Raw genomic sequence first — 26,834 nt, 5'->3', positions numbered from 1 at the left:
CCCTGATCTCACCTGATTCCAACTCTTTAGGAATTTACATTGACTTACAATTTCTAAGACATTTTGTGGATGTGAATATATTGCTTCTAACTGCCTTAAAACAGTATGGAAAGAATGGCTCCATGAGTACCTCTATCTTATCTAACCAATAACCCATGCTGGTAAATTTAGTCCATCTGTGTGTATGTCATGTTCATTAAAGTATTTGCTCCACATGTGTATAACTGCTTCTACTAAGAGACGCAAATTCTAATTCATAAGGGCTATACCTTCTGCCTTTTTGTACTCCCAGTACCTGGAACAGTGATTATAACAAAATAGATGCTCAGTAAATTATGTGAACTGAAAAGATGCCCAGTCTTGGTGCTGTGGAAAACAGTGGCCACTCAACTGGGGATGACTGAACTTGGGCAAGGTTTCATTTAAACGAGCCTCAATTTCTTTTGTCTTTAAAGTGGGGTAAACAAATGGTGATTAAGTTTCTGTGAACTCTAAAGATAAAATCTACTAGTATAGATTGGCACTGATTTGATTTGCTTTCTTCAAGTCAAAAAAAAATGTTTTGTTTGGGAAGGTCTCTTGCAGGTGGTGTAGTTGAGAAAAATACTTGAAATTATTATCTTGTTGCCATCCTATACTTTGAGTTGTAAGAGATTATAAATAAGTAGCTGCATAAGACAGTGGGGAAGGAAGCAAAATTAGTGACAAGACTGGACCATAACTCTCAGGAAGCAGGATGAAGGTTTTACAAGTCAATCAATAAAGAAGATGAAAGGACAATGATTGGAACAAAGCAGTATATAAACAAACAAGAAAACAAGTCATAGGCCAGGAAAGGGTGTGTTGGTGACCCTGAATATAATGCCAGCCAGATAGTAGAGCAACATGAAGTCATTCTCCAGCTTAAGTAAACACATTTATGTGAAAAGGGAAATATAAATCAAGGTACTTTCTCAATGGGAAGAGTTTAGGGAATGTTTTTTAGGCACTGCCCAGATATTCATCTCTTTAGGGCAGAATCCATTAGAAATACCAAATCCTGGCCTTAGGAATTTATTGTAAGTAGGTCACAAAATTCAGTCAGGCTAAAATATTTAGCTTTTCTCCTTTTCCACTGTTAAATAGGACAGGATTTATCTCTCTGAGATTTTTCCTTCTGTTTCATTTTTTTCTTTGGGGTGGGGGTGGGGGAATTATGTGAGTTTAGACCTTACTTTAGTTATCTTTTATTCCTTGAGATTTTCTCCCTTTAGTAAGGTTGTTTAGGTTTATTTTCTAAAAATGAAGTGATTGGGGGAAAGTTCACCTCAGCTCCACTCAGACAGAGCTTCTAAATGTTGAGCTAAATTTTGTCAGTTCTATCAGTTGTATGTCAGTAATTTCCATCTTGAGGGTAAAATTAAAACTTTACTTTTCAAAATGATTTTGCTATTTATTAGCAACTCTTGAGAACTGCAAAGTTATAATCTGAGTAACCTATTGCCAAAGCCATAAAGGAATGTTAAAAGTCTACTATCACGCCAAATAGCAGGAGACACAGGAATATGAAACGAATATTGTACATTATGTACAGTAGGAACTTAAATTACGGATTAATAGATATAATTTGCTACTTCATGGTCATTATAGACTGCCAGAACAAGAAAACAAAAAAATTGGTTTAATTTCCTTGGGTACCTTTCTCTGGTTTAATACTTGAATTTTTCCCCCCAAGTGGGCCAAAATATATATGCAAATATTTTCCAGGAGAGACTATGCAGTGCTATTATAACCAGAAATTCAGCCAACTCTTTCCATGGCTTCTCCATTAAGACATAAGCAAGCATCTGTTCAGTCCCATTGGACTCACGTTTGGAGGCTAAGCAAGTAGATGACAGTAATCTTTCTCCAAGCAAACTGGAAATAGGTTAACCTAGGCAAGAAAACACACAGCTCTGACAAGATAGGACCCGGCATTTAAAAACAGTGGTTTCCCACCTCTGACTATAGGTAAGAATTACCTAGCAAGAGCTTTAAGAAAACTCTCAATGCCCAATCCATCAACTGGGTAAGAGTCTCGGAGTGGAGCCCAGGCAAAGGGAGGTTTAAGACTCCCACCATGGCCAATTTCAGGATGAGCTTTAACAACTGGTCTACAAGCCTGAATAGTTAACAACTGACTGCCTGGAGTCAGCTCCAACTCACCCTTGGAAAAAACCTTGAGTAAACTAAATCGATTAAGTTCTTCAACTTCTGACCTGCTATCTGAATGGTGGAGTGGGTTAAAAGTGAGGGTTACTGTGAATAAAGGTAAACCACAGTTCCAATAACTTAATGACTTTTTGTGTTTTGGGTTTAGAAGTGTCAAGTTAGCAACTGAGGCAGCTAACTGGCTGAAGGTCTAAAGACTTTTTAAAAAGGTATTCACATATATATTACCATATGTAAATTAGATAGTCAGTGTGAGTGTGACATATGACACATGGCACCCAAAGTAGGCGCTCTGTGACAACCTGCAGGGATGGGGTGGGCAGAGAGGTGGGAGGGGGTTCAGGATGGAGGGGACACAGGTATGCCTATGGCCGACTCATACTGATGTATGGCAAAAACCATTACAATGTTGTAAAGCAATTATCAACCAATTAAAATAAAATTTTAAAAGGTATTAATCTGTACTTGGGAATTAATAATGTTGTTTCAGTGGGGCTGGTGCTAGGATTAAGTAAGCATACATAAAGCACACAGTAAGCATACACAGTAAAAAATCTAGGTTGCCTTTCCTCAGTAATTATTACTACTTTTAAAGGAGAATGGTATGAATTGTTTTAACACTTTATTTTCAGTGAATTCAATCATGCTTATCTTCACTTTTAATATATATGTTTTTAATTTAAGTAAAGCTGATTTACAATGCTGTGATACTTGAATTTTTCCCCCCAAGTGGGCCAAAATATATATGCAAATATTTTCCAGGAGAGACTATGCAGTGCTATTATAACCAGAAATCCAGCCAGCACTTTCCAGCAAAGTGATTCAGTGATATGTGTATGTGTATATATATATATGTGTGTGTGTATATATATATAGATCTTTTCTTATTTTCAGATTCTTTTTGGTATAGGCTATTACAAAACACTGAGTTTGCTTCCCTCTACACAGTAGGTCCTTGTTGACTATATATTTTATACACAGTAATCACATATATCTTTTTTATCTTTATAATTTAAATCAGGGGTTGGCAAACTATGGCCTATGGACCAAATCTGTAAATAAGGTTTCACAAAACCTCCCAGTTTCATAGAACACAGAATGTCCACTCTCTATAGCTGCTTTCACTGCTATGGTGGCAGAGCTGAGTAGCTGAAGCAGAGGCCCGTGTGCCTTCATGAAAAACAATGTTGACCCATGATTTAAACCATTCAAAACTTTTCTTAAGTGAACACTAAAAAGTACATTAAAAAATAATACAAAGTAAATAAAGACAGGAAATGAAGAAGTTAAGAAAATTTCTCTAGAGTTTTAGAAATCACAAAATAAGTCTTAATTCTAAGAATTCCTAAGACATACTTGAAACTCTATGATGAAACTGAGATCTGATTCTGTCTAGTCAAGATGGTATATTTTAAAGAATACTTTATAAGTGAACTTTCCTGCAAGATGACTTTTACTTCTGCACCACGAATGTATCTTGAATATGAAACTTGGAAGAGTGAATTTAGGAGGTAGAAACATGGAAAATTATTTATAACCTGGCAATGAAAATGACTGAAACCACATTAGTCAGGCAAAATAAGCTGATCTCTCTAACTACAGGTAAAATAACATTTCAAACATTGAAAAATGTACACAATCAAAATTGTACAGGGTAGGGGTTTAAGAAACCATTTCCCCTGCTAATTTTTGATGTTTACATGGAATGTTCTTCAAGCAGCAAATAACTTACCAATGATCTTGACAGATTGAAAATGATACATCTTTACCACAACATAAATTAATTCTCTCAGTGGGAAATTGCTAAAATAGACAAGGTGTCAGAAAGATTTCTTTATGTCTGAAGGAGAGGAAATGATTCCATTTCTTCCAAACATTCTTACATGAAAAATAATAAACTCTCACTTTTAAACTGTCTTTATTTTCATGGGGTTCTAAAACTCCCATTACTAATTGGGGTAGTCAGAGTTATCTGGTACTGGCCATGAGTCAATCTATATAAAGTCAGGTATAAAACATACCCAGGTATAAAACTGTCCCCATAATTCACATGAATAAATATTCATAGAAATACTCAGAAAAGAGAATCGAAGACTCACACTACATTCTCATGGCATTCCTTAGATTTACCAGTAAATGTTAGCAGAAATCCTGGAAAGTAAATCTTCACAGAAAGAAATGTAAGAGAAACATGGTGGTCTATCTCAGGGAAGGGAAAAATGCCCACACAAATGAACCCAATTCATCCTGTATAGAATGACCCCCAATTCTATTCCTGAAACAGCTAGTTGAAAACTGGACCACAGGGATGAACATTTAGTGAATGTTTAATGCATGCATACACTATTATATTTAACTCTCACACAAAAACCTAAATAATGGGTATTACCAGTGATCTGTAAGAGGCAAAGTTCAGGCAGGAACTCTGTCTGCCTCCCACACTTATCCTGTGTTCAAAATGCCCAAGCCTGATGGAACACAGGGTACCCTCTCAACCATGAGCCCACCGAGATGCCCCTAGAAAAAGAGCTCCTATAATCAGAGTGACGAGTTTGAAAATCTTCTAAATCCTCCTCTTGGAAAATAACAATGTATTATATTAAAGCCCTGTGTTGAATAAGCCAGTTTACCTTTGTCTAACCCATCACACGTTCCCAAACTTATTAGGGAACGCTTTTCCTCAACTTCCATTTTGTCAAAGTCATATTCTGAAGCACACTTTGAGAAACAGGACTGCTGCCACCTCCCCTGATGGGAGCTGGATAAAAGAGAAATACATAAACTCTTATGTATTTATGTATTATGAAAATAAACATTTTCATCCACCATTAAGGGGCGATACTACTGAGGGGGTGATGGCGTGATTCTGAATGGCTTCTTTCTGCTCTTAGCATGAACCAGAATCTTTACTAACACCCTCAGAGCCCTGGGCCCTGCAGACCTCCTTGGCCTCATCTAACACACACCTCACCACCACCTGGTCGACCTTCAGTAACCTGGGACCTGCCAGGTTCCCCTTCATGAAGCCTTTGAAAAAATGCTGTCCCCTTGGCTGGATGCTCCTTCTCTCCCTCTCAGGGAAGTCTTTCCTGATCCTGTCAAACCTCTCTCCTATCACTGAGTTACAATGTTATAGTTATTGGTGTATTTCTTTGATGAATGCCTGTCTATACCCCTTCAGGAGTGAGGGGAAATATAATCTCTGTTTTCAGATGGGAAAAAGAAGAGGAGGGACTTTTCCAGCCTCTTTCTACCATCTTCTATCACTGACTAGTGGACCTCTGACTTGGGAGAAGGTTCTGTGCTGCTCAGCTCCGTGCCTGGGCACACGCTGGTCTGCTCCTACACAGGCAAGCTTAGGAGGAACGTTCGGGAATAAGTTCAACTCAGGGAAGACAACCTAAGAAGTCAGTTGTTACAGATCCTAGCTCTATTCTGCAGTTTAGCCTTATGCAGTAATAAAGTTGATTTTACTTTTTACCTCTGAGTCTTATTTTTCAAATCGCTTCCATTTGGGAGGTGAAGACAAGAAAGAGTGTTCTTGTTGGCCCTCTAGAATGCCAACATCTTCCACTAGGCCTTAGCCCATCAGAAAGAACATGACCAGTCTCCTTCGGTTTACTACTACAGCTCAGGCCTGGCGCTAAGAGGGACTCTAAGTTTTAAAAATTGATCATTCTATCACAGAAAATCTTTTAAACAAGCAAAACTAGGGAGAATGGTATGATGATAACCCCCTATGTATACATCACCCAGCTTCAACAATAATCAACACATGGCAATAATCAAAACAATCGATCTTGTTTGATCTATTTCTCCACTTGACTGAAGCAAACCCAAGACACCGCATCACCTTATACATAACAGATGGTAAGGGCTTGAAAACATGTCTATAAAACCATTATCACATGCACATTATAAATGATAACTTATTAACTATATCTTTAATAATAAATAGATGAATGAATCAACAAAGGGTCAAAGAAGAGGTGGATCTCAAGCAAGATCTGTGCCCAGCCCCCAGTACAGTACGCATGCATGCACGCGCGCACACACACAGCCCTTAAGGGCCAACCTACTCACCAGTCGGGGTGCTGCTGCGGAATGAAGAGGAGGGGGTGATGGGCGGGGTCACTGGGGGAGTAAGGCTTCCGCTGCTGTGGCGAGGTGGTGTGGACACATTCCCTCGAGACACGGAGCTGGACAAAGTCAGTGAGAGCTTTGGCTGGATCTTCTTCTTCAGAGACTCCTGCTCTCGGCGGGCAGCATCCGTCATGAATCTGTAAGTGGAAGAGACCATCTGTGAATAACCCATCTACAGAGCAGGAGGAATTATGATCGTTAACCTGAGTGTGACAGATGCTCCACCCTGGGGTAGGGACTTGTTCACAGGTCAGTCCCAACTTTAAAAACTCAGAGCAGCTGCCCTGTTCTTACATGATAGAATTATCTTCCAGCTCCTGAAAGTTCCCTGGGCCAAGCCTCTGTCCTCACTACAGTGCCTTCAGCTACAGGACTTCCTGGAAGGTCCTCTCAGTCCTCAGAAAGTACACCTGCTCTCAAAGTTCCCCGACCACTGTCAACTAGAGAGGACTTCCTTCATCTGCAGGTTGGTAGTATTTATTGTTTGTGCCACTGAACATACATGGCTTTGTGAGGACTCTGATTCTTTTTTGTACTCTGGACTCTCACACAGGTCACACTTTCTTGGCTGCTTAAACGTCTTGTCTCCCCAGCTACTAGCTGAAAAGAAAGGACTTAAGTCCCTATTATCGTTACTAGCCTGCTGCCAAGCACACGGTAGCAAACATTTATGAAATGACTGAACAATTCTGCCCAAGAAGATTCAGTAAGAGGGAACAAGCGCAGTACAAGGAAGAAGATCACCGAGAAAGATCTGTTTATGTCATGATCTTATTACTCATAAAAGGGAAAGGTGACTTTTTTCGAGAGTTTCACTTTGGAAACTTCACAGTTATATTCTTTCAACACTTCTGCTAAGTTAGTAATATTCAGGCTCTGTTCTTTTCTCCCTGTTTAATCTAGCATTTTATGAATTCATATAATAAGAGATTCAAAACCACTTATGAAATGGTATTTCCTCCCTAAACAGCAAATGTTGACTGCAGTTTTTGAAAATTGGGATGGAAAGTCTAGTGAATAGAGTTTATGAATATATTTAGGTAAATAAAGCATACACTCACGCCCACCACCTATGCTAAAAACCAGATCATAACCATACCTCTCAAGTCCCCTCTGCACCCCACCCTCCCATCACCTGTGTTTTGACTTTTTAAATACAATTCATCATAAACTAATACCATTGTGCTTAGACTGGTATTTTACCCAACCCATTTCATATTCTGCTTACAGAATTCCTTTATATTGGTCTTCATTACACTATGGCATTTTAGAAGTCAACAGATAGTTCTCATGCCTGGTTAAAAGTTTCCAGTTGCTCAAACACCCAATGAAACAATATTACGATAGTGTTAGTGTCTTAAAATGTCTACTTTTACAGTTGGAACATGGATGGCATATTTCTTGAAGGGCTTTTGCAATATAATCTATACATATAAACTGGATTTTGTATGTTGAACCAAACTGTAATAAAGCTATATGCTTTGTCTTGAGCGCTTATGTTTTTGTGCTACAAGATGGTGCTGACTGAAAACGGAGAAAGGAACAACAATGCAAAACAGAATTATTTGCACTCGGTAGCCAGGTACTCATTTAAATATTTTCAGATATAAAGTTGGTTCTACTGCTCTTAAGACTGCTTTTTCCTCTCCTCATAAACCTCTACACTTAAAATATGGACTGTAAAGTAAGGAACTAGTGCTTTATTATTTTAAGTACAACTGCTAACTGCATAATGCTGAGCTTCTTCGGGTGGGCACGCAGTGTGCTGGGGAGTGGCCAAAATCACAGGCTAAACATGTTGCTTGTTCTAGGAAGGCCAAGTGTTCTTAGTGTGAGTAATTCAAGTTAGTTTTTACATAGTAAAAAAATATATATATAGATAGATATGCAATGGAGTAGAATGAAAAATAAACATCTTGCATCTTAGTTAAGAGCAGGGGACTTGGAGTCAGGCAAGCCAGTCTTCAAATCCTGGCTGTGCTACTTACAAATGTGACTTAAGGCAAGTCGATGATCCTCTCTAAACCTCTGCTTTATTCTCTGTAAAATGGGACAAGAAATTGTGTAACAGCTAAAGGACCAATATATCCCTTTTTCCTTTCTGCAAGAGGTTTTGATTAACTCTGGTAACCTGCCAAGATGGTAAATCAAACATGCTACTGGGCAGCACTGCTTATAAGACTAACCCCCTGATTGGTACGTGGCGTCTGGCCTGGGAGGAGCTAGAAACCATCTATCCATAGCTGATAGGAAGCAGGAGCTTTGGGCTTCCAGAGCATGGCGATCCTGCACCTGAACATGGCCCCTACAGGGAATGGGGAACGTGTCCAGGGAGTGTTATAAAAGCTTTGATTCCAGGGCAGCTCCCACCTCTGCCCAAGGGGCACCTTCTATTTGCATTTGGACAGACTGCCATTGTGAACCAGTGAACTTCACAGAAGGCGTGACGTGGCCCTCCTGGTGGGCAGGCTCTACCTTTTATCTCTCTGAAAAGACCCAGAACTCATGACGGTCCCCGATCATCTTGAGAGTCTGTTCATGGTCAAGGAAGGTCACTTGCTGGTGGACAGGCCAACAACAGTGCTGACTTCAGAGGATACTGTGAGGATTAAACAAGGCAGCAGTGCCTGTCATGTAGGAAGTGACTGTTTTTGTTACAGAACAATGTAAATATGGTTTTTCCTGTATATTCCGTCTACCTTACTCCACGTTTCTTGAGGATGCACTGCATGTTTTTGGCCCTGAAAGCACCAGGTTCGTGCCTCATGCATAGCTGACTGGGAATCAGGTCAGAGAGTGCACAGAGAATGTCAGAAAGATCGTCTTGCCAGAGAGAGATGCAGAGAGACAGAGGCTTAGCAGTGTCTTCTCTTACTCTGGTTAAAAAGTATCAATAGCTCATGGTTTTTATTGTAAAATAAATACTCTCCTACAGCTAAGATATAAAAACAACTATAAATAACCACAACAACGCACACACACACATCCCTCGCCTTCACCCCTCATAGGCTTGGTCAGCTACGGACGGCCATTTATGTTTGGCTTTCTAGAAGCGAGAACGAGGCACCATGTTAAAAGCATTAAACGTGAAACTCATAAAACATTTCTGCCAATCCTTCTCTCCCTCCACCCTCCCTCCTCCTCCTTCAGATTGGTGGTTATGAACTTGCAGCTATACCCATAAATCAAGGCAACCTCACTGTACCAAGATACACAGCTGCAGAATTTATTCCCGGTGACAACATACACACGCAGGGGCATAAAAATGCCTGTGGAACACTGGATAAAATTCACCAGTTTCTCCCTGGTGGTTTTGCACTGTTCTTCTTTCACTTATCACCCATGACTTTACCTATTTTTTGGAGACTTATTTAAACCCTGAACTTCTCAAGCAGTGTTCCATCAATACAGCTGTTTGTCAAAAGATGGGTGAACTCCCAACGGCAAAAACCACTTGGGGAGACAAGTTAATAAAGGACCTGATGAGGCAGAATGAATAAAGGTTATCTGTGACTGTGGTCTAGACTGGACTCAAGAAAAGTTGGCTCCAAGCATTTTCCACCTTCAGGGGCAGCTACACTGTGACATCCTTGAAGGACCACAGCCCAGACTGTTCCATCATCAGGGTTAGACACGTTCTGCTGTATTCCTAGAGGAGACGGAGTTCAGGCTTGGGAAGTCACACCACCCTGCAGGCTGAAGAGTTTTTCCCAGTGGATTCTGACATGATTGGTGATCTTTCCCGAAGCCCTGAGTAATTGCAGCCAACATGGGGTTTAGAGCAGGAAGGAAGCTGGGTGAGAGAGATCACCTTGTCTAGCCCCCTCATTTTTCCTGGTAACTGGGAAATGAGGTGAAGGGGCCTGTGCAAGGTCACTTTGCTGGCTGATGGCAAAGCTGGTATCTGAGAAGTCAAGCCTTAGGACTGAATCAAAAGCTCCTGCTCTGCCAGGCTGCCTCCTGCACATCTGAGCTTTCTTGTTTTTGCTACAGAGTCATGGTTTTCAAAGCTGAAAGGGGTTAAAAAGCTGAAGCTTAGGGCCTGGGAAAATGCAGGGGTTTACTTGTTGGAAGTGGGGCAACCATTAGAGTGGGGGTCTTTATTCTCTTAGCATCCAAGTTCTGCTGTGTTGCGCCCCTAGGTTCTTGGGGTCTTGGATTGGTAGCCTGGCTGGGCTATGATACGGGGAAGGCTGGCTGTGCCCACCTCCCTGAATTCTTTCTGCTTTGCAACGGGAGCTGCTCTGGTCTTGTAGCAGTAGTGTGCTAGTGTGGGCTCATGCTGGCTTGTGAGAGCTGATCATTAACTTTTTAGGGATTTAGGCCATTTGTTAAATATACCCATTATCAAAATTTAAATCATGTGAAGTTAAAATTAAAACAAGTATATTAAAAACAAAGATAATAATACTCAAAATTTATTAGTTCTTATTATTTTCTTCCATTTTACTATTATCTGTGCTATTGAGGTTATTTACGTTAATAAAGTTGTATTTGTTTGGTAGAATTACTATATGATGCTATATAGCACGTTACTTCTCTACTCTGTGCAGCGATGTAATGTTGGTAGCCTGAAATTGGCCATGATGGAGTATTTACACCATGCAAATTGGCAAATATTACAAATTGGGGTTTTTCCTCCCATCCCAAGAGTCAACTGTTAAACATTTACCAATATACCTACAGCTATTATTATTATTTTAATGTGGGGGAAAAGCATTTGAACCAGGCTCCTTGCCTACCTACTAAAGAAGCTAATCAGGGAAGGGATGAAGGATGGATAAGGAAAGTTTCTTTTCCTTTTTAAAAGTATAAAAATAAGACCTCTCATTAAAGAACACTTACATGGATTTTTCATGGATTTGTCACTTGTGCTTAAAAACATTTAAAAAATCTGGTAGTACACACACAAATTGTACATATTTTTAAGCAGAGTTTAAAGAAGAATAAAATGACAATCCATGTACTTACTACTTACTCAAGCTTACGAAAAAAATTTTATCAGAACATTGGAAATTTGCAGAGACAACTACAGTTGATTTTTCAGGGTATTTTCTTTCTGGTATTACTTTTCTACACATAAAGAGAACTGGATATTTCTTAAAGGAAAAAAAAGTCACTTGAGGGTTCATTCACTGTTGACTAACAGCCTGGAAATCTGTGGTCAGGCAAAGTCATGTTTTCATTTTGAAACTGAAACTGCCATAAGATTAATTTTAACTCTCCTACAAATCAGAAATGCCCAAGTTACTTTAATTTAATATGGTCATTTGTAGTAATATTTGTTATTGCTTGGGGAAGTACATATTCCTTAAGTAAATTTTCAAGACTCCATTATAAATCTTTTAAATCCTTAGACCACAATGTTCATTCAGTCTGACATGTTAAACGTGGAAACATGAATGTAACACCACAGGGGGAAAATGTCAAATTGCTGGTCCATGGAGACCAGTTTCAACCACAAACTCAGGAAATTTACAGAGTTGGCTGGAGCCTGGGCAGGTCCCCTGCTGCACCTCACTCTCGGGCCAAACACCTGAGCCCAAGTGTCTTGTTGGTGCAAAACCACTCGGCTTCCACTGGCTCTGGAGAACCCGGGATGGAAGTGTCCACTCGAAACTCGAGTCTCTCTCAGAAGAACTTGAAAAGGATCCAAGGTCTGAGATGCGTGGTGTGGTTTCATTGTTATTATAAGACGCTGGAGAGGGCGTGTGGTCCAGACGCCCCGAGCTGTGTCAGCGGGCTCGCTCTGGGGTGAAGAAGCAGGTGAACTCTGGAAGCCCCAGTGCTCCCCTTGTTCTGGCCCTGGTTTTTTTTTCTTGTTAAAACTGAGGAGTTTCAGTTTTATGGGTAAAAAGAACATATCGCCTCTAGGTTCCTTCCTGGCTCCAACAGTCCATGATTCCAGCAGCAGCATCCGGCTGTGTTTCCCAAACTTAACTTTGGCCTCAATCTGTTATAAGAAAGCCTGTACACACATATGTATAATTAGGTCCACAATCTGTAATTTTGAAATCTCCAGAGCTCTGAAAGTTGGGAAATTTCTAATGTTTGACAGCAAAATTCATGAGGAAACCAACCATGACGTGAACTACATAAAAGCTGTTCATATGCTTTATTTATTGTATTTAGTGTGAATATTCATATATTTCACTGCGTAAACATAAATGTGTTTGATTACATGGGGCTGCCCTGGGCCCTGTAGGGAGAGTTATCTAATAGGCAGTATTTGCACCATATTGTCTTTCTGAAATTAGAACAATTGTGACTTGTGGAACATGTCTGGGTGAAAAGATAAAGAAATTTTATGTAAGCATCTGAAACAAAAATTTCATGAAATAATCCTTATGATATGTGATACACTTTGATATTTTTCTATTCTATTTCATTTTAACCAAATATCCTGGTCACAACCTCCACATGAATTTGTTGACTAACAGGTAATAACTTGAAGATTAACAGGTGATAGACTACAGTTTGAAAATATTCGTGTAGCAGAAAATATTAGTGTAGCAGTGGGCTTTGTAGGGAGACTGTTCAGATGCTAATTTCTCCTCTATGTTCTCCAGCTGTGTGACCTTGGGCATGTTACCTAATCTCTTTGTGCCTCAGTTTTCTTACCCATAAATGCTAAAAATAATAAGGACTGCTTTACACAAGGCAAAGATGAAGTGAATTAATACATGTAGAGCACTTGGAACAGAGCCTGGTACTCGGTGTTTGACAAACATCATGTGAATGACTTGCTCAGGAAATCCTAACTCACAAATCTTTCATCTCTCAATGTAACATCAGTGATTTACTGACATTTTATTATTATTTTTAATTTACTGACATTTTAATACTTACTTCTGAGCTAAACTACTGAGTATTATAGGATATGTACTGCCATCATGAGTTCTGCTGATTCTGAAAGCAATGAACCACCTTCACTGATTCTGCATGCATTGATTAAATGACTGCTTCCATCATAGGTAAATTTGAAAAAGGTAGTTACAGTAGCCGGAATACAAACAGAAGGCTCCTCTCCTTAAGGACAACACGCTGGAAGTGGGGGCATCTATAAAGCCACACGCCTTCTTCTTTACTTCTTCCCCCTAATTTCTTGAGAAGAATCCATTGTAGAAGGCCTTTCTATCAGGGCAGGCAACAGGAGACACTGCTACTTTATGCAAAGACTTCTTTCTATGCAACGAAAGGCTGCCCTTTACTTGGGAGATTCATCCAGTTGCACCAGGCTGATGTGGTTCACAACCAGACCTCTGTACAAAGCATAACATCCAACTACGTCATTTGAAGTTCCAAAGCTTTGTTTCACCTTTTCAATGGCTCTTTGGGCATTAACATTTTTCAGTGAAAACAAGTCTGTGAAACCGAGAAGGCCTCTGAGGAGAGCCATGAGGAGCTGGCAGACAGACCATGATTCTAAGCGCTCTCCAATCTGCTAACTCATTGCTTCAGACAATGGGATCTCTGATCTGACAGGGACATCAATCTTTCCAGCGAAGAGAACTAAGGGATTTTCCTTTTCTCCAACAACTACAATGCAAAATTCAGGACAAGGATGGACAGAAAGCCAGTCAGGAAGCAGAATGATCCATGCTCGTGCTTAGCTGCTCAGTCGTTTGCGATCCCATGGACTGAATTCCGCCAGGCTCCTCTGTCCATGGAATTATCCAGGCAAGAATACTGGAGTGGGTTGCCATTGCCTTCTCCAGGGGATCTTCCCAACCCAGGAATTGAACCCAGGTCTCCCGCATTGCAGGCAGATTCTTTACCATCTGAGCCACCAGGGAAGCCCTGAATGATCTGTAAGGCAATCAAACAGAGACTATGGGAATGATGGGTACATTTCAGCATGTGATCATGTGTGGTCCACATGTCAGAGGATCTGGCTGTTCTAGGTCTCAAAGTAATGATGGGTTTCCAAACACACATCTGCTAACAAATTCATGGGGAGGCTCCTCTCATTTTAGCAACTTCAAGCCTCTGGGAGGTTGAGGGGTATTTCGTTAGAAGAGCTGGCAAGTGAAACATGATCTGCTGGCAGCAAGTGGAGTGACTGCTTGTCTGTGACCCTTGATTAAGCAAAGGACTTTTACTGGTGATTGGGGAAATTAATAAATGTTCTTCTTTTCAAAGACAAAAAACAACATGGACTCCCAAATAACACTAGTTTCAGAGGGTCCCTAGTAATGTTTCAAACAGTCATATGTTTCATTTCTCATCTCAGAGCTATTTCTGCCTTCACAATCTGAGGCCTATGGGGTGGATTCTGAAGCTTCATAAAATATTTTGCAGTGTCTCCAAAACTCATAGCCTCTTTTAACATGCGGCTATTAAAAATTTAGTGCAAAATAATAAAAATAAAAGTAGTACCACAAAGGAGATCCAACCAGTCCATCCTAAAGGAGATCAGTCCTGGGTGCTCATTGGAAGGACTGATGTTGAAACTGAAACTCCAATACTTTGGCCACCTGATGCGAAGAACTGACTCATTTGAAAAGACCCTGATGCTGGGAGGGATTGGGGGCAGGAGGACAAGGGGACGACAGAGGATGAGATGGTTAGGTGGCATCACCAACTCAGTGGACATGAGTTTGAGTGAACTCTGGGAGTTGGTGATGGACAGGGAGGCCTGGCATGCTGTGGTTCATGGGGTCGCAAAGAGTTGGACATGAATGAGCAACTTAACTGAACTGAGCACCACAAAAAAACTGTCTGTTCAGATCAGCTTGGCATTTTGGTGTATCTGTGTGTGAGATTTTCATCTGATATTCACAAGGGTTGTGGGCATAATTTGTGAAGTACCCAGCCAGTGAATCAGATTTTGTTCCTGGGTATCAAACCAAAACTGACAGATTTAAGTGAGACACTTCCCACACACCCTGCCCCTCCTCCTTTCCTAAGTTTATATCTGACACATGCAGAAGGATACATTTCCTGGACTTGGCGGAGTAATTCCAGTCTAATTTGCACAACATAAATTAACTGTAGGGAAAGTCAATTTTTTTATCAGCTAATTTATAAGAATTCACTGTATTTGGGGGGACAGGGAGAGAAGAGAAAAGAAAAAGACAAAAAGTGATATTACTCTCATCTACTCTCTTGACAACGATATTTTCTTTTTCTTTTTTTAAGGGCAGTTACAGTATAGGCTGAATGTTCTAAAACTTTAAAAATAATTAATCAACTAACATTCAGTTGCCCATTTTCATTGCCAAGTGACATTCCTTATCTAACTACCATCTACCTTCACTAGCTACTCATTAAAAAGAAAAGGCCATAGTAACATAAAATATAGAAAGGATATAACCCTGGAATAAAATAATCCTTTCATGAGAAAGACTGTCCTTAATTCTGAGATTATGATAACAATAGAACAGAGAGGAATACATTTACTTAAATTTTTTTGAGATGCAGAGAAGCTACAATATAAAATTTTATTTTATAATCACATCATATGTACACTGTAATACACTGTATAATATGTGGCTTATAATTATTCTCTAGATATAAGTTACTAAAAATATCCAACTTTATTTTTTATCATATCCTTTGCTAAAAATTCAGTTTCAAGGAATGCTGACGAAAATGGAACTAGTAATATTAAATTTAGAAGGAATCATTTGTAATACGCTGGCACATTGAAAGAAACCAAATACAAGAGCATCCAAATCCAGGAGTTTCTCCTTCCCGAGAGCTGGGAGAAAGGATGCACAGAGGCGCTGGATGCCCCTGCTCCAGGGCCCCATATACCTTGGGCAACTTGGAAACTGCAGACCAACAGAAATACCCTTATGAACAGCTTCATTCAGAGACTAGTAAGCTGTCTCTGAATAATACTTAGGAATTATTATTTTAAACCAATAATCTCTTTCCCGGAATTTTAGCACTCAAATGAAATTCATGCACCAAGGCTGAATAACTGCAATAATGAACAAAATCTCATCCCTGAATACTACTACTTTTTATATGCCCAATAAATACTGGGTATTTTCTCACAACTAAAGAATAATATAGTTAATCTATTATTCCTTAATGAAAGCTCTGGTTCAGGTTCCAGCAGTCATGACCTAAAGTCACAGGTCAGCATAAATTATCAGCGAAGCAATTAATTTTGATTTACTTTAGCCTGAATAGAGTAAACCATGGTCTCTTTCATCGGCAATGCCAAGAATAAAAACCACTTCTGAAAATGACGCCCACAAATCTTTGGTTCAATGGCCAACTGGAATATCCCTCTCTTGGCAACTCTCTACCATCCTTTGCATTCCTTTCTACTCCCATCGAATTGGAAATGACTATGGGTATTTCTTGCACATGGTTTTCACTGCTAATTTGACATCCGTGTAAAAACCAATGAACAAAACAAAGAAGCTGCATTTTATGAGGTTTTGTGGTACGAAACTACGAATAGCATTTAAGTTTCCTTGTTGTGCCTCCTCTGGAAGTAAATTAAATGAGTTATTGGAGGTTTCCATGTAAACTGCTAATGAGATGATGAATAACTCTCCCCCTAAACTGAGAGAGGTTTAAAAACTAAAGAAAAAAAATTGGATTTAGGGTCTCTGGAGTATTAGTTCCAGTATCATTAACAGCTGTGAACTCAGCCTGGTTGAAAGTCTGGCTTCTGGGGGCAAACTCTTAATCTGATATAGGTATTCAAGGGCAAATTATTTACCCTTGTTTGTCTTGAGATCCTCATTTACAAAACAAAAGTAAGCTTAATGCCTGGTGCCTTCCCAATTTGCCCTTTCAGCAGGCAAAGAATCTGCATGCAACACAGGAGACAACAGGTTCGATCCCTGGGTTGGGAAGATTCTCTGAAGGCCAAAAAGGGCAACCCACCCCAGTATTTTTACCTGGAAAATCTTATGGATAGAGGAGCCTGGTGGGCTACAGTTCATAGGGTTACAAAGAGTTGGAAACGACTGAGTGACTATGCATGCATGTAAACCCTAACATCTACCTCATGGGGTTTATTGTCAAGATCTTGTTGGATAAAAACATGAAAAGCACTTGGCTCAATACCTTGTTGCACATATGTCAGGAGGCTGCTCAGAGTCTTGATATTTCCATGGGTGTTGGCCCTATGCCCCTGACTCTTACCCAGGAATTATGTTAAAAACAACCACTTAATTGGATAATTCCTATGTAAGAGGTCATTTGTGGGGGGAATCTATGCAGTCCAGTCTGTCTAAGATGGACTCAGGCAGATATCTAAGTCTGGGGTGAAAAGTCTGTCTCTGAAGAAAAGCACTTCTCTGACCATCCACTTAGGTCATTTCTTCTGACCAGCTGGGCTGGGTGACAGTCAGCATTTGGTTAAGACAAGTGACTTGGAGTGAATCTAGCTCCAGGGGATGGGGTGAACTGGAGGGCTCTGGTTATGGAAACTTTGGGTTGAGAAAGAGGAGCACCTGAGATGAAGTGGGCTCAATGTCAGAGAAGATCTCACACAGTGAAGGTTTGTTTATATCGAGGATGGCTTGTACAGTGTCTCTGCTGCCATTTACAAGCCACTCAGCCCCTAAGAGCCATTGCAACTCCATCCCAGTGCTTTTCCCTCTGCTGCTTATGGATTCAGCCTCACAATCTTATCATCAGGTCCTAGGTTGCCACTCTGCCCTGATTATGGTAATATGCAAGTTGAAAGTCTGTGCCATCTCTGACTTACACACTTCTCCCAATATCCACTGGTATTTCCACTAAGATCCTAGCCAAGGCATATCCAAACTCATTTGGTACATACATTACCCATCCTCAAGAGAATTAGGGAGCAATGACAGCAGACAATAAACATAATAGCTGAGACAGAAAACTGACTTTATCCAAGATAAAAGATGTCCCTAAGTGAGGCAAGGATATTAACCACACATTCAGATGACTGCATGCATTCACGAATACAATTAGAGGGCCAACAGCTCACTCAAATTTATTTTCGTGTATATGTGACTCACTCAGAGTGTCAGACTAACATTGTTCAGGAATAGGGTGGAGTCATCAGTTATCTTTAATGGATTAATCCACTTAGGCAATTAAACTATTTTGGAGGCAAATTCAGCTCTATACATGTGTTGTGCCTTTACAAGTATATGCCTGAGGACATCATAAGCTTACAAGACTTCAAGTTTCATGGGCTGTGGAAGGTGATTTTTTTTCCAAGTGATTTTTCTTTCCTTTTGCTGCAAGAGTTGAGTTAAGCTGCTTCTGGACTAAAGGGTTTGGTGTTCCTTGTTTTCTAGGAGATTTGTACCCAACAGATGTGTTTAGGTATTTGGTTCTTCAGTAAGTACATACACATCTGAGGACTGAATAATCATTTTAAAAACATCACAGGGATATGAACGTTTGTGTCTCTTCTTCCTGCCTGACTTAACCCAAGGAGTTTGCGAATGCTAAATATACTTGGTAAACTGTAAGCTGTGAGTAAATGCTGGGGATGAAGAGGATGAAGGGGTTGAAGATGATGACAATTAAAAATTTTTTTCATTAGAGATCATTTAAAAACACAAAAAAGTAGAGAGATTGGTATGACAAACTGCCATGTTACAACATTTTGCCATCTTGTTAAACTTCTCTCCTCTTTCTCCCTTTTTAGGCCACAATTATAATCCTTTACATATTTCTTATCCATGTTCATGTGATCACTTGAAAAATATATACAGATAAAATAACTGGAAGAAGAATAAAGCAGAAGAGAAGAGAAAGAGAGAAAAAAAAAAATGTCAACATGGTCTCTGGGCAATAACTAATGAAGATTCAAAACGAGTAAGATGGTTGGTGACATAACCAGTCTCTCTCTGACACAGACACAGCTAAACTACAATGCTTGCAAAGTTTGAGTACTATTGTATGCAGTATATATAATACACACTATTATACACACATATATACATATATATATGTTGAATGACACACCAAAGCTTTATTAATATGCAAGGTCTGAGCCAATGGCTCCCAACTCTTGGCTATGGGGGACCTATTATAGTGCTGAATGGTGCGGTGCTTTGAATATCATAATATACTCCTGGTGTCCTTTAAATTTGGGAGGGAGGAAAGGGAATAATACAAAATTACTAGTCATCATTGTTTCAAAATTAATTTGTATTTTACAAATACACTTTTCTCTCACATGTTCCATCCCAAACATGGCCTCTACAGATTATTTGGGGAAAAAAAATACAGGGTGTGTGTGGGGGGGTGTGTGTTTAAAATTTTCAAGAATGTCACTGTATTTAAGTGCTAATGAAGTGTTTCTTGGAGGGGCTTCCAGACCTTCTGTGGATTTACAATGAACAGTCTTTATTTGCATGCCAAAAGCATGCACTAATCCATAGCATCAGCTGGTTCCCAGAAATACATGTGCCCCCACAATCCTGTTTATCCTGCTGGTTTATTTAGCAAAGCTTTTCTTCACAGAAAGCACAGGTCCTCATTTCAGGCTGGCCAACCTGATTATTCCAAATCCCTAATTAGTGTAATTAAAGCTTTAATGGATTGCAGCCAGGATATAAAGCATGCAGCCCCCCTTTTAAACTCCTTGCTTGATGAGTGTGCAGGGCTGCTCCACGGCAGAGGGCTTCCTGTGGAGGCACAGGCCTTGCTCTCCGGAAGGCCCTGGACACCTCTGCTCCCAACGCCCCGGCCATTTCTGACGCCCAGGAAGTCTCTTCGTCAGGTTCACACTCACAAACAGAACTGCTCCCCACCCCTACCCCTGAAGGATTTACCAAAGTGAACCAGACTCTCTCTCAACGTTTCTACCGATGCTAGCCATTAACGTAGGAGAACAAGTCTAATGTCTTAACTAAAATACTTCCCAGCAACCTAGGAGAATCTTGTTACTAACAGATCCTGCAGAGCACTCCTGTATTAACCTGCTTTCAGAGTATTGCCCAGAACTCTTCCAATAACTGAACCCCAAAGGTCCACAGCTTAAACCCACAGCACTTTTAGGTGTTTCCTACATGTGTAAACTGAGCCATAATGGCTCTGGTGAGCTCACATCATCTCAGCTTTAGATGGATATTTGGACATTGATACTGGAGAAGAGAAAAGGATTTACAATAGGGGGAAAAAAAAGCCTTTTTCAGTATAAACTGTGCTAGGTGCCTTGTAACTATTGGGTTGGCCAAAAAATTCATTTGAGTTTTTCTATAAGGTGTAATGGATACCTGAATGAACGTTTTGTCCAACCCAATGATACTACTTACTGAATCCTCACGATCACCTTTTCAGGGATTATTATTAGTCCCATTTTAAGATGACAAAATTGAGCTTCAGAGACAAGAGAGCCACATCATTGGGAAAGATGCTGATGTGCTGGGAAAAATTGAAGGCAGGAGGAGGGCTGACAGAGGATGAGATGGTTGGATGGCATCAGTGACTCAACGGACATGAGTTTGAGCAAGCTCCAGGAGATGGTGAAGGACAGGGGAGTCTGGTGTGCTGCATGCAGTCCGTGGAGTCGCAAAGAGTCAGACACAACTTAGCAACTGGGCAACAACGACATCAGGTAGCTTTCCCAAGGACCCACATCTAATAAAATGCTTAAGGGAAGATATAAATAAAAATGCTCAAGATCTGTGACGCCCAACCCAACAGCCATTAACCCTATGAGGCTGTTGCTCACTTTAAATCTGGCTTGTGTGACTCAGAAACTGAATTCCTGATTTTAGTTAACTTCAACGTAAATAGCCACAGGTGGCTAGTGGCAACCATATTGAATAGCAAGGAAATAGAACGTTTCCATCATCACAGAAATGTCTGTAGGACAGTGCTGAAGTAGCTGATAGAAGTTCAGTTCTGCATAGGCTGGGTTTGAAACGGTGGTGGGACATCCAACCAGGTGGGATAAACAAACAGGTAAGCAACCTAGACTTACGAGTCATCCACCCAGGAAAGCAGGAGAGCTTGCAGGGAGGCAGAGAAGGCACAAGGGTTGAGAAGAGAAACTAGCGGTGGGGGAGCCTACCATTTAGATGGCAGGAGGAAGAGGAATCTCCAAAGTCACTGAGGAATGAGGTCCTCATACCCTTTTCAGGTTTAATAATTTATTTCTCCTCTTACACTAGAAGTGTAAGATAAGCATTTGGACAACAAATATTTTGCTTAAGAATGAAAATCTGCCTTTTGTAATAGAAAAGTACATTTCTTTATTCACATGACAGTTTGATGCAAAGACGTCAGCCCCTTTGAAAGATGTCCTCTAGCTCAGAGCCAGGTACAAACTGTGCAGAAAAATGTGAGCCCAAGACACAGCACTCCACGGCTTTGATGCAATGGAAGAAGTGGCTCAAATTCAATTCCGAACTATACACAAACTTCCTGAACAATGAGATCCCAACAACTTGTTGAAATAAAAGCTCTGAAGTTCCTTGCTGTGAAGGGACCTTCAGTATGATTTTTACTTAAACCTCCCTTTCAGTTGCCTGGGGAAGTCTTCATGAAGTTATCTGATCCAGTAACTTTTCTTACTGTGTAATCAAATTCATCCACAGAATAAGTCTAATTTTTTTCCTTGTTGGGAATGAAAAGTCTATTCACAATGCCTTTAGTAAGGAGTTTTACTTCAGTAAGATCTGAGACCAAACTTTCTTTTCCCTTGGAGAGAGGGTGAGACACACCTTGGATAGACACACCTCTATCCCATATTCTTCATCCTATGAAATGATAGCATTTGGAACCCCCACTGACTTCAAGAGGGAATTTCTCACCCACCCCTGTAGTCAGGTGGCTTCCCTGGTAGCTCAGCTGGTAAAGAATCTGTCTGCAATGCAGGAGACCCTGGTTCGATTCCTGGGTCGGGAAGATCCCCTGGAGAGTGGATAAGCTACCCACTCCAGTATTCTTGGGCTTCCCTGGTGGCTCAGCTGGTAAGGAATCCGCCCGCAGTGCGGGAGACCTGGGTTCAATCCCTGGGTTGGGAAGATCCCCTGGAGGAGGGAAAGGCTACCCACTCCAGTATTCTGGCCTGGAGAATTCCATGGCCTGTATAGTCCATGGGGTTGCAAAGAGTCATACACGACTAAGTGACTTTCACTTTCACGTAGTTGGAGGTGGGTGATGCACAGAGGGTGGAAGGAGAGGAGGCAGTGAGAAAGGTTATGAGCAAGGTGATAAAGGTGCCTGCTAACATTAAAGTTAAAATTAAAACAAAACCCTTGAAATTTAGAGTTCTGAAAAGCCCGCTAAAACATTTCAAACTTTTCCCCCTGTATAACTTACAATGAGGCTTTGGTGACTCTTCACAGCACCAAGTGACCCTAAAACGCACAGCACAGAATTGGAGAGAGAGGAGTTCTGGGGACTGAAACGCAGGAAGCGTACAAACAGAACGGCAGCGTGGCCTACGAAACGGGGGGAAAACTGGAGGATGCCACAAGGACGCTCCCACTCTCCCCACCCTCACTCCTGATTGCTGGAGGTAGTGTCTGCAGTCACAGCACTGAATTCACATACAGCTGGCTTCTGCCTTGTGTATGCAATTAACCACGCTTTCTCTGTGTCTGCATCACTCCCCGGGAGAACATGAGGAGTGTGAGAGGAGATGGGCTCTCTTCCAGGATACCTGGGAGCCAGTAAGTGGGAAATTCACCTAACGGAACCTCAGTTTCACTTTGAAAGAGGTGATCCATCTTTTGAGGTTCCCCGAGAATGTGTTTCATCAAGCCTAATGGGAGGTCATTACAGAGGGACGTATATGATTTTTTTTTGTAACCAAATTGATTTTTCTGATTCTTTTTAAACTTTCCACCACCACAATGCTGCATTATTAAGAAAAAACAAAAAACAGGATAAGGTCATGCTTTTTGGGCAAGCAGGACAGGTGAGGAGAGAGTGGTCATTTCTAAAGCCTGGCTTCTCTCGCTCTCTGCCTGTAGGCGGAGGAGGCACGTGAACAGGGAGACCCCCTCACGAACAGTGCGGGGCGGGCGAGACCTGGGAGACCTCAGAGGGGGCTGGATGGTGGGTGCGCTTCCTGCACTAAAGATGGAAACACTTGTTGTCCCCTTCATACTGCATCAGGGTTCAGCTCAAACCCTTCCGTCCCCTCCATCTCCTGCCTGACTGAAAATTCCAGGTGCCCCATTCCTGTTATGTGTGGGCCAAGAGGTACTTCAGCCACTTTAACTCTGACCTGTTCTCCTTTTACTCTAACTGAAGCCTGATTTCTCTCATTCGTTCTTGGTGAGGTTCTGATTCGGCAGGGGCTGTGCTGCAGAAAGACCAAAGAGGGAACTGCAGACAAGACCCGTGTCCAGCTCTACCACCTGCTAATCACATGCCCGTGATCAAATTCTTAATTTCTCGGGGTTCCAGTTCTCTTATCTGTGAACTGGAGGTATCACTCATTTATTTATCTCTGCCAGCTTTGGAAGAATGAAAGGTGGTTTCCTGGGATCCATAAAGAACAGTAAAACAGAACGACGGATAAGAAGGGCAGAAGAGCTAGGGCAAACACGAGGGATGTGGCATAGGGTCAGGGATCTAGCTGAAAGAAACGGGGCTGAGGACACCCTCTGACGTTGCCGCCATGTGGGTTGACTGTTTCTGAAATTCTTTGTAAGTTGGAAAATTGTGAAGAAATGTAGGAATTGCTCCCCACATTTTCAGCAGCTACTAAGCTCCGGACTACGTGCTGTGATTCTATTTAATAAGTGTATATGGAGGTACAAGGACTGAGGGAGACATGGAGAGGAGGAAGCCGGGTCCTGGCTCTCCAAATCCTGCCAGCAGCCTGGTGGGGAGCGTCTAGGGGACAGCACAAGTGATTTTACAGCAGAACGTGGGCAGCTTGTCAGAGCAGGAGGAGGCTTCAGGCAGAGGCCGTGTTAAGGTGGGGTCAGGTCTGGGGTACTGAGACTTGTGTGCAGGCCCCTCAGTGCCTGCTTTTTAGATCTGTACGAATTCTGTGTATGTTCTGTTTTCAGTCTGCATCTCTGACTTTCATGTGTTACTAAGTATGATTGCCAGGAAAGCAGACCTTCGCGTCTCTTACTAAAATGGAAAATCCTGCTCTCCAGCCAAGGATACGAGCAGCGTGGGGTCAACACTGACCTGGCCGTTCTTACTCCATCTCCCATACAGATGTACCACTTCTCAAAAACAACCAGATGATACTTTCTTTTTCACACAGGGTTCTCTGAGCATCTTTAACATACCTGCTCAACCATGACTCCATCTCACACTCAACAGCCTCACAAAAAGCCTTTGGACTTTCTAAGACGTGCACAGCGCTTGTCTTCCTTTTAGAATCCCTCCTGCCCCCTATGTTTTTTTTTTTTTTTTTTTAATGGAACCTATATTATTTGGGGCAGTAACAGAGTGCCACTTACTTTAAGAATTTTAGCTGGTGAAGAAATGAGCCCTAGATCTTAAAAGCAAGGATTAGACTAGCCTCAGTAACCAGTAAGATGGGCCACCACCAGTTATTTTACTTACAAACTGTTGTTAAGAGTTTACTATCAGGATGATCCCTTCAAGCAGGCCCTATTAAAAAAATAATCACCATTCTGCTCAATTCCCTTTTTTATTAAACTGGTCATTAATTACTGGTTTAACAACTAATTTCATCTGGGTTTTATTGAGTAATTACAAAATAAACAGGGGAGGGTCTCAAGCTTCCTGCATTGCTGAGGGCCAGGAATTCTTCATTATGCCATGTTTCAAAGGGGGGCTGTAATAAACCACCAAATTCCATTTAATATGGTAATTATAATTCTCAAAATTCATCCTTCCTGTGGTTAACGAGTGCCTTCTTTCAGCTTAGCTCAGCCTGACTTCAGCTTGGGTCATTAAATAGCAAACTAGTTTTCGCCCACTGGTAACAATAGATCTTTCATGGGTTATTGCCTAATTAATTGAGGTGCATAATTTGATCGCTACAACTTTTTAAAAATTTCATATTCCAGGTATCATGTAACAATACTCTATTATTGTAGAGTAATTTAAAATGGCATGAATTTTAAGGTTTTGATTAGACCAGGTTTATGATCCTGGATAAGGTAAAGTGCAAAGTTTTTACCAATGTTTTTCGACTAAAACATTTAGGTTAAAACATTTGCAACAAGTCATTAATTTAATAACATGCTCATCCAAAACAAATCATAACTCATTTCTTTTTACTGCAAAAGTAATTGAGTAATGAATAATGAAAATCATCCCACTGAAAAGGGCAGTAAATATGTTGACTTTATTATTAATACTCAATTTTGGTTAATAAGGCAGCTATTAAATTTGAAACATGATGGACTTGATTTATTGACTTATTCAAGATAACCGTGAAATATTATCTAGTAAATACCAGGGTTCTTGCAAGAGAAGATCTGATCGTGAAACAAATGAATTCAACTGAATTGCAGCTCCTTTTAAAAACTGTGCTATGCTTAGTCGATCAGTCATGTCCGACCCTTTGCAATCCCACGGACTGTTGCCCCTCAGGTTCCTCTGTCCATGGGGATTCTCCAGGCAAGAATACTAGAGTGGGTTGCCATGCCCTCCTCCAGAGGATCTTCCCAACCCAGGGATGGAACCCAGGTCTCCCGCATTGCAGGCGGATTCTTTACCATCTGAGCCACCAGAGAAACCCTTTTGAAAACTATTCAATCTCAAACCTCTTAGCCCTGTATCTCACATGTTCCTTAAGAGTTTTAATTGTGTATGTACATACACACGTGTGCACAGGTATGAGCGAGAGGGGAGGGGTCCTAAGAGAGCTTTCCACATCACTCAGCAGCCTGGTGAACTGGAATTCTCTGGTGAACCAGTATAGGTCAGGTCACTCTTAGACTCTACCCAAAAGGAGTTCATAATAAACTGCCAAGAAGATATTAGTTACACCTAAAAGGTGATCTGTAGCTTAATACTCAAACATAACACTTCAGTGATGGTTCAGGGGAAAGAGAGAAACACCCACTCATTAAATGTAAAGGGCACTAGAGGAATGTGTTTTTTAAACTCTTGTAAACAGATTATAGTTGATTCTTCAGTTATTCACAGCAGTTATTTTGTATAAAGTTCCTGTAAACACTGCATTAGTGAGTACAGAGCCACTGTGTTGCAAATACTAATTCTGAGTTACAAAGAAACTTTAGTGAGTAGACAAATTCGCAAATATGGAATCTGCAAATGATGAGAACTGACTAGACCTTATACCACAAGCCCATATTATTCATTCACCCATGCATTATAGTTGCTTATCTATTCCAATTCTTTACACTTATAGGACAATCTTAACCCTATTATAAGCCTTTTGTGCAATGACATGGCCCAGACCACACATATTTTATTTAGTAAACCCTGAAAAATTTCTGGGAACTATCAAGTTTTAGAAGAATTGGAACACTATTTAAAGCTTCAAGTAATATATGTTTTGAGAACATTTCAAGTTCTTGTCAAATATTTTCTTATTTCTCTGCATATTTCAGAGAGGGGCCTTCACTTCACACTAAGAGGTATTAAGTAACACCCTGGGTTTGTCCAGCTCTAAATCA

General features: G+C 40.8%; 1 protein-coding gene across 2 annotated transcripts in view; it reads right to left on the bottom strand.

The window, feature by feature from the left end:
• The window catches only part of JAZF1 (JAZF zinc finger 1), a 324,244-nt gene that overhangs the window by 40,091 nt on the left and 257,319 nt on the right, over positions 1-26,834 (bottom strand). For both annotated transcript variants that reach the window (XM_061165462.1, XM_061165461.1), the window contains exon 3: positions 6,274-6,470. In XM_061165462.1, the coding sequence (XP_061021445.1) occupies positions 6,274-6,470 (197 nt within the window). The remainder of the gene's footprint in view (positions 1-6,273; positions 6,471-26,834) is intronic.

The sequence above is a fragment of the Dama dama genome, chromosome 18 (genome assembly GCF_033118175.1).
Source record: "Dama dama isolate Ldn47 chromosome 18, ASM3311817v1, whole genome shotgun sequence".
Lineage (NCBI taxonomy): Eukaryota > Metazoa > Chordata > Mammalia > Artiodactyla > Cervidae > Dama > Dama dama.
This window is presented reverse-complemented; position numbering and strand designations above follow the sequence as displayed.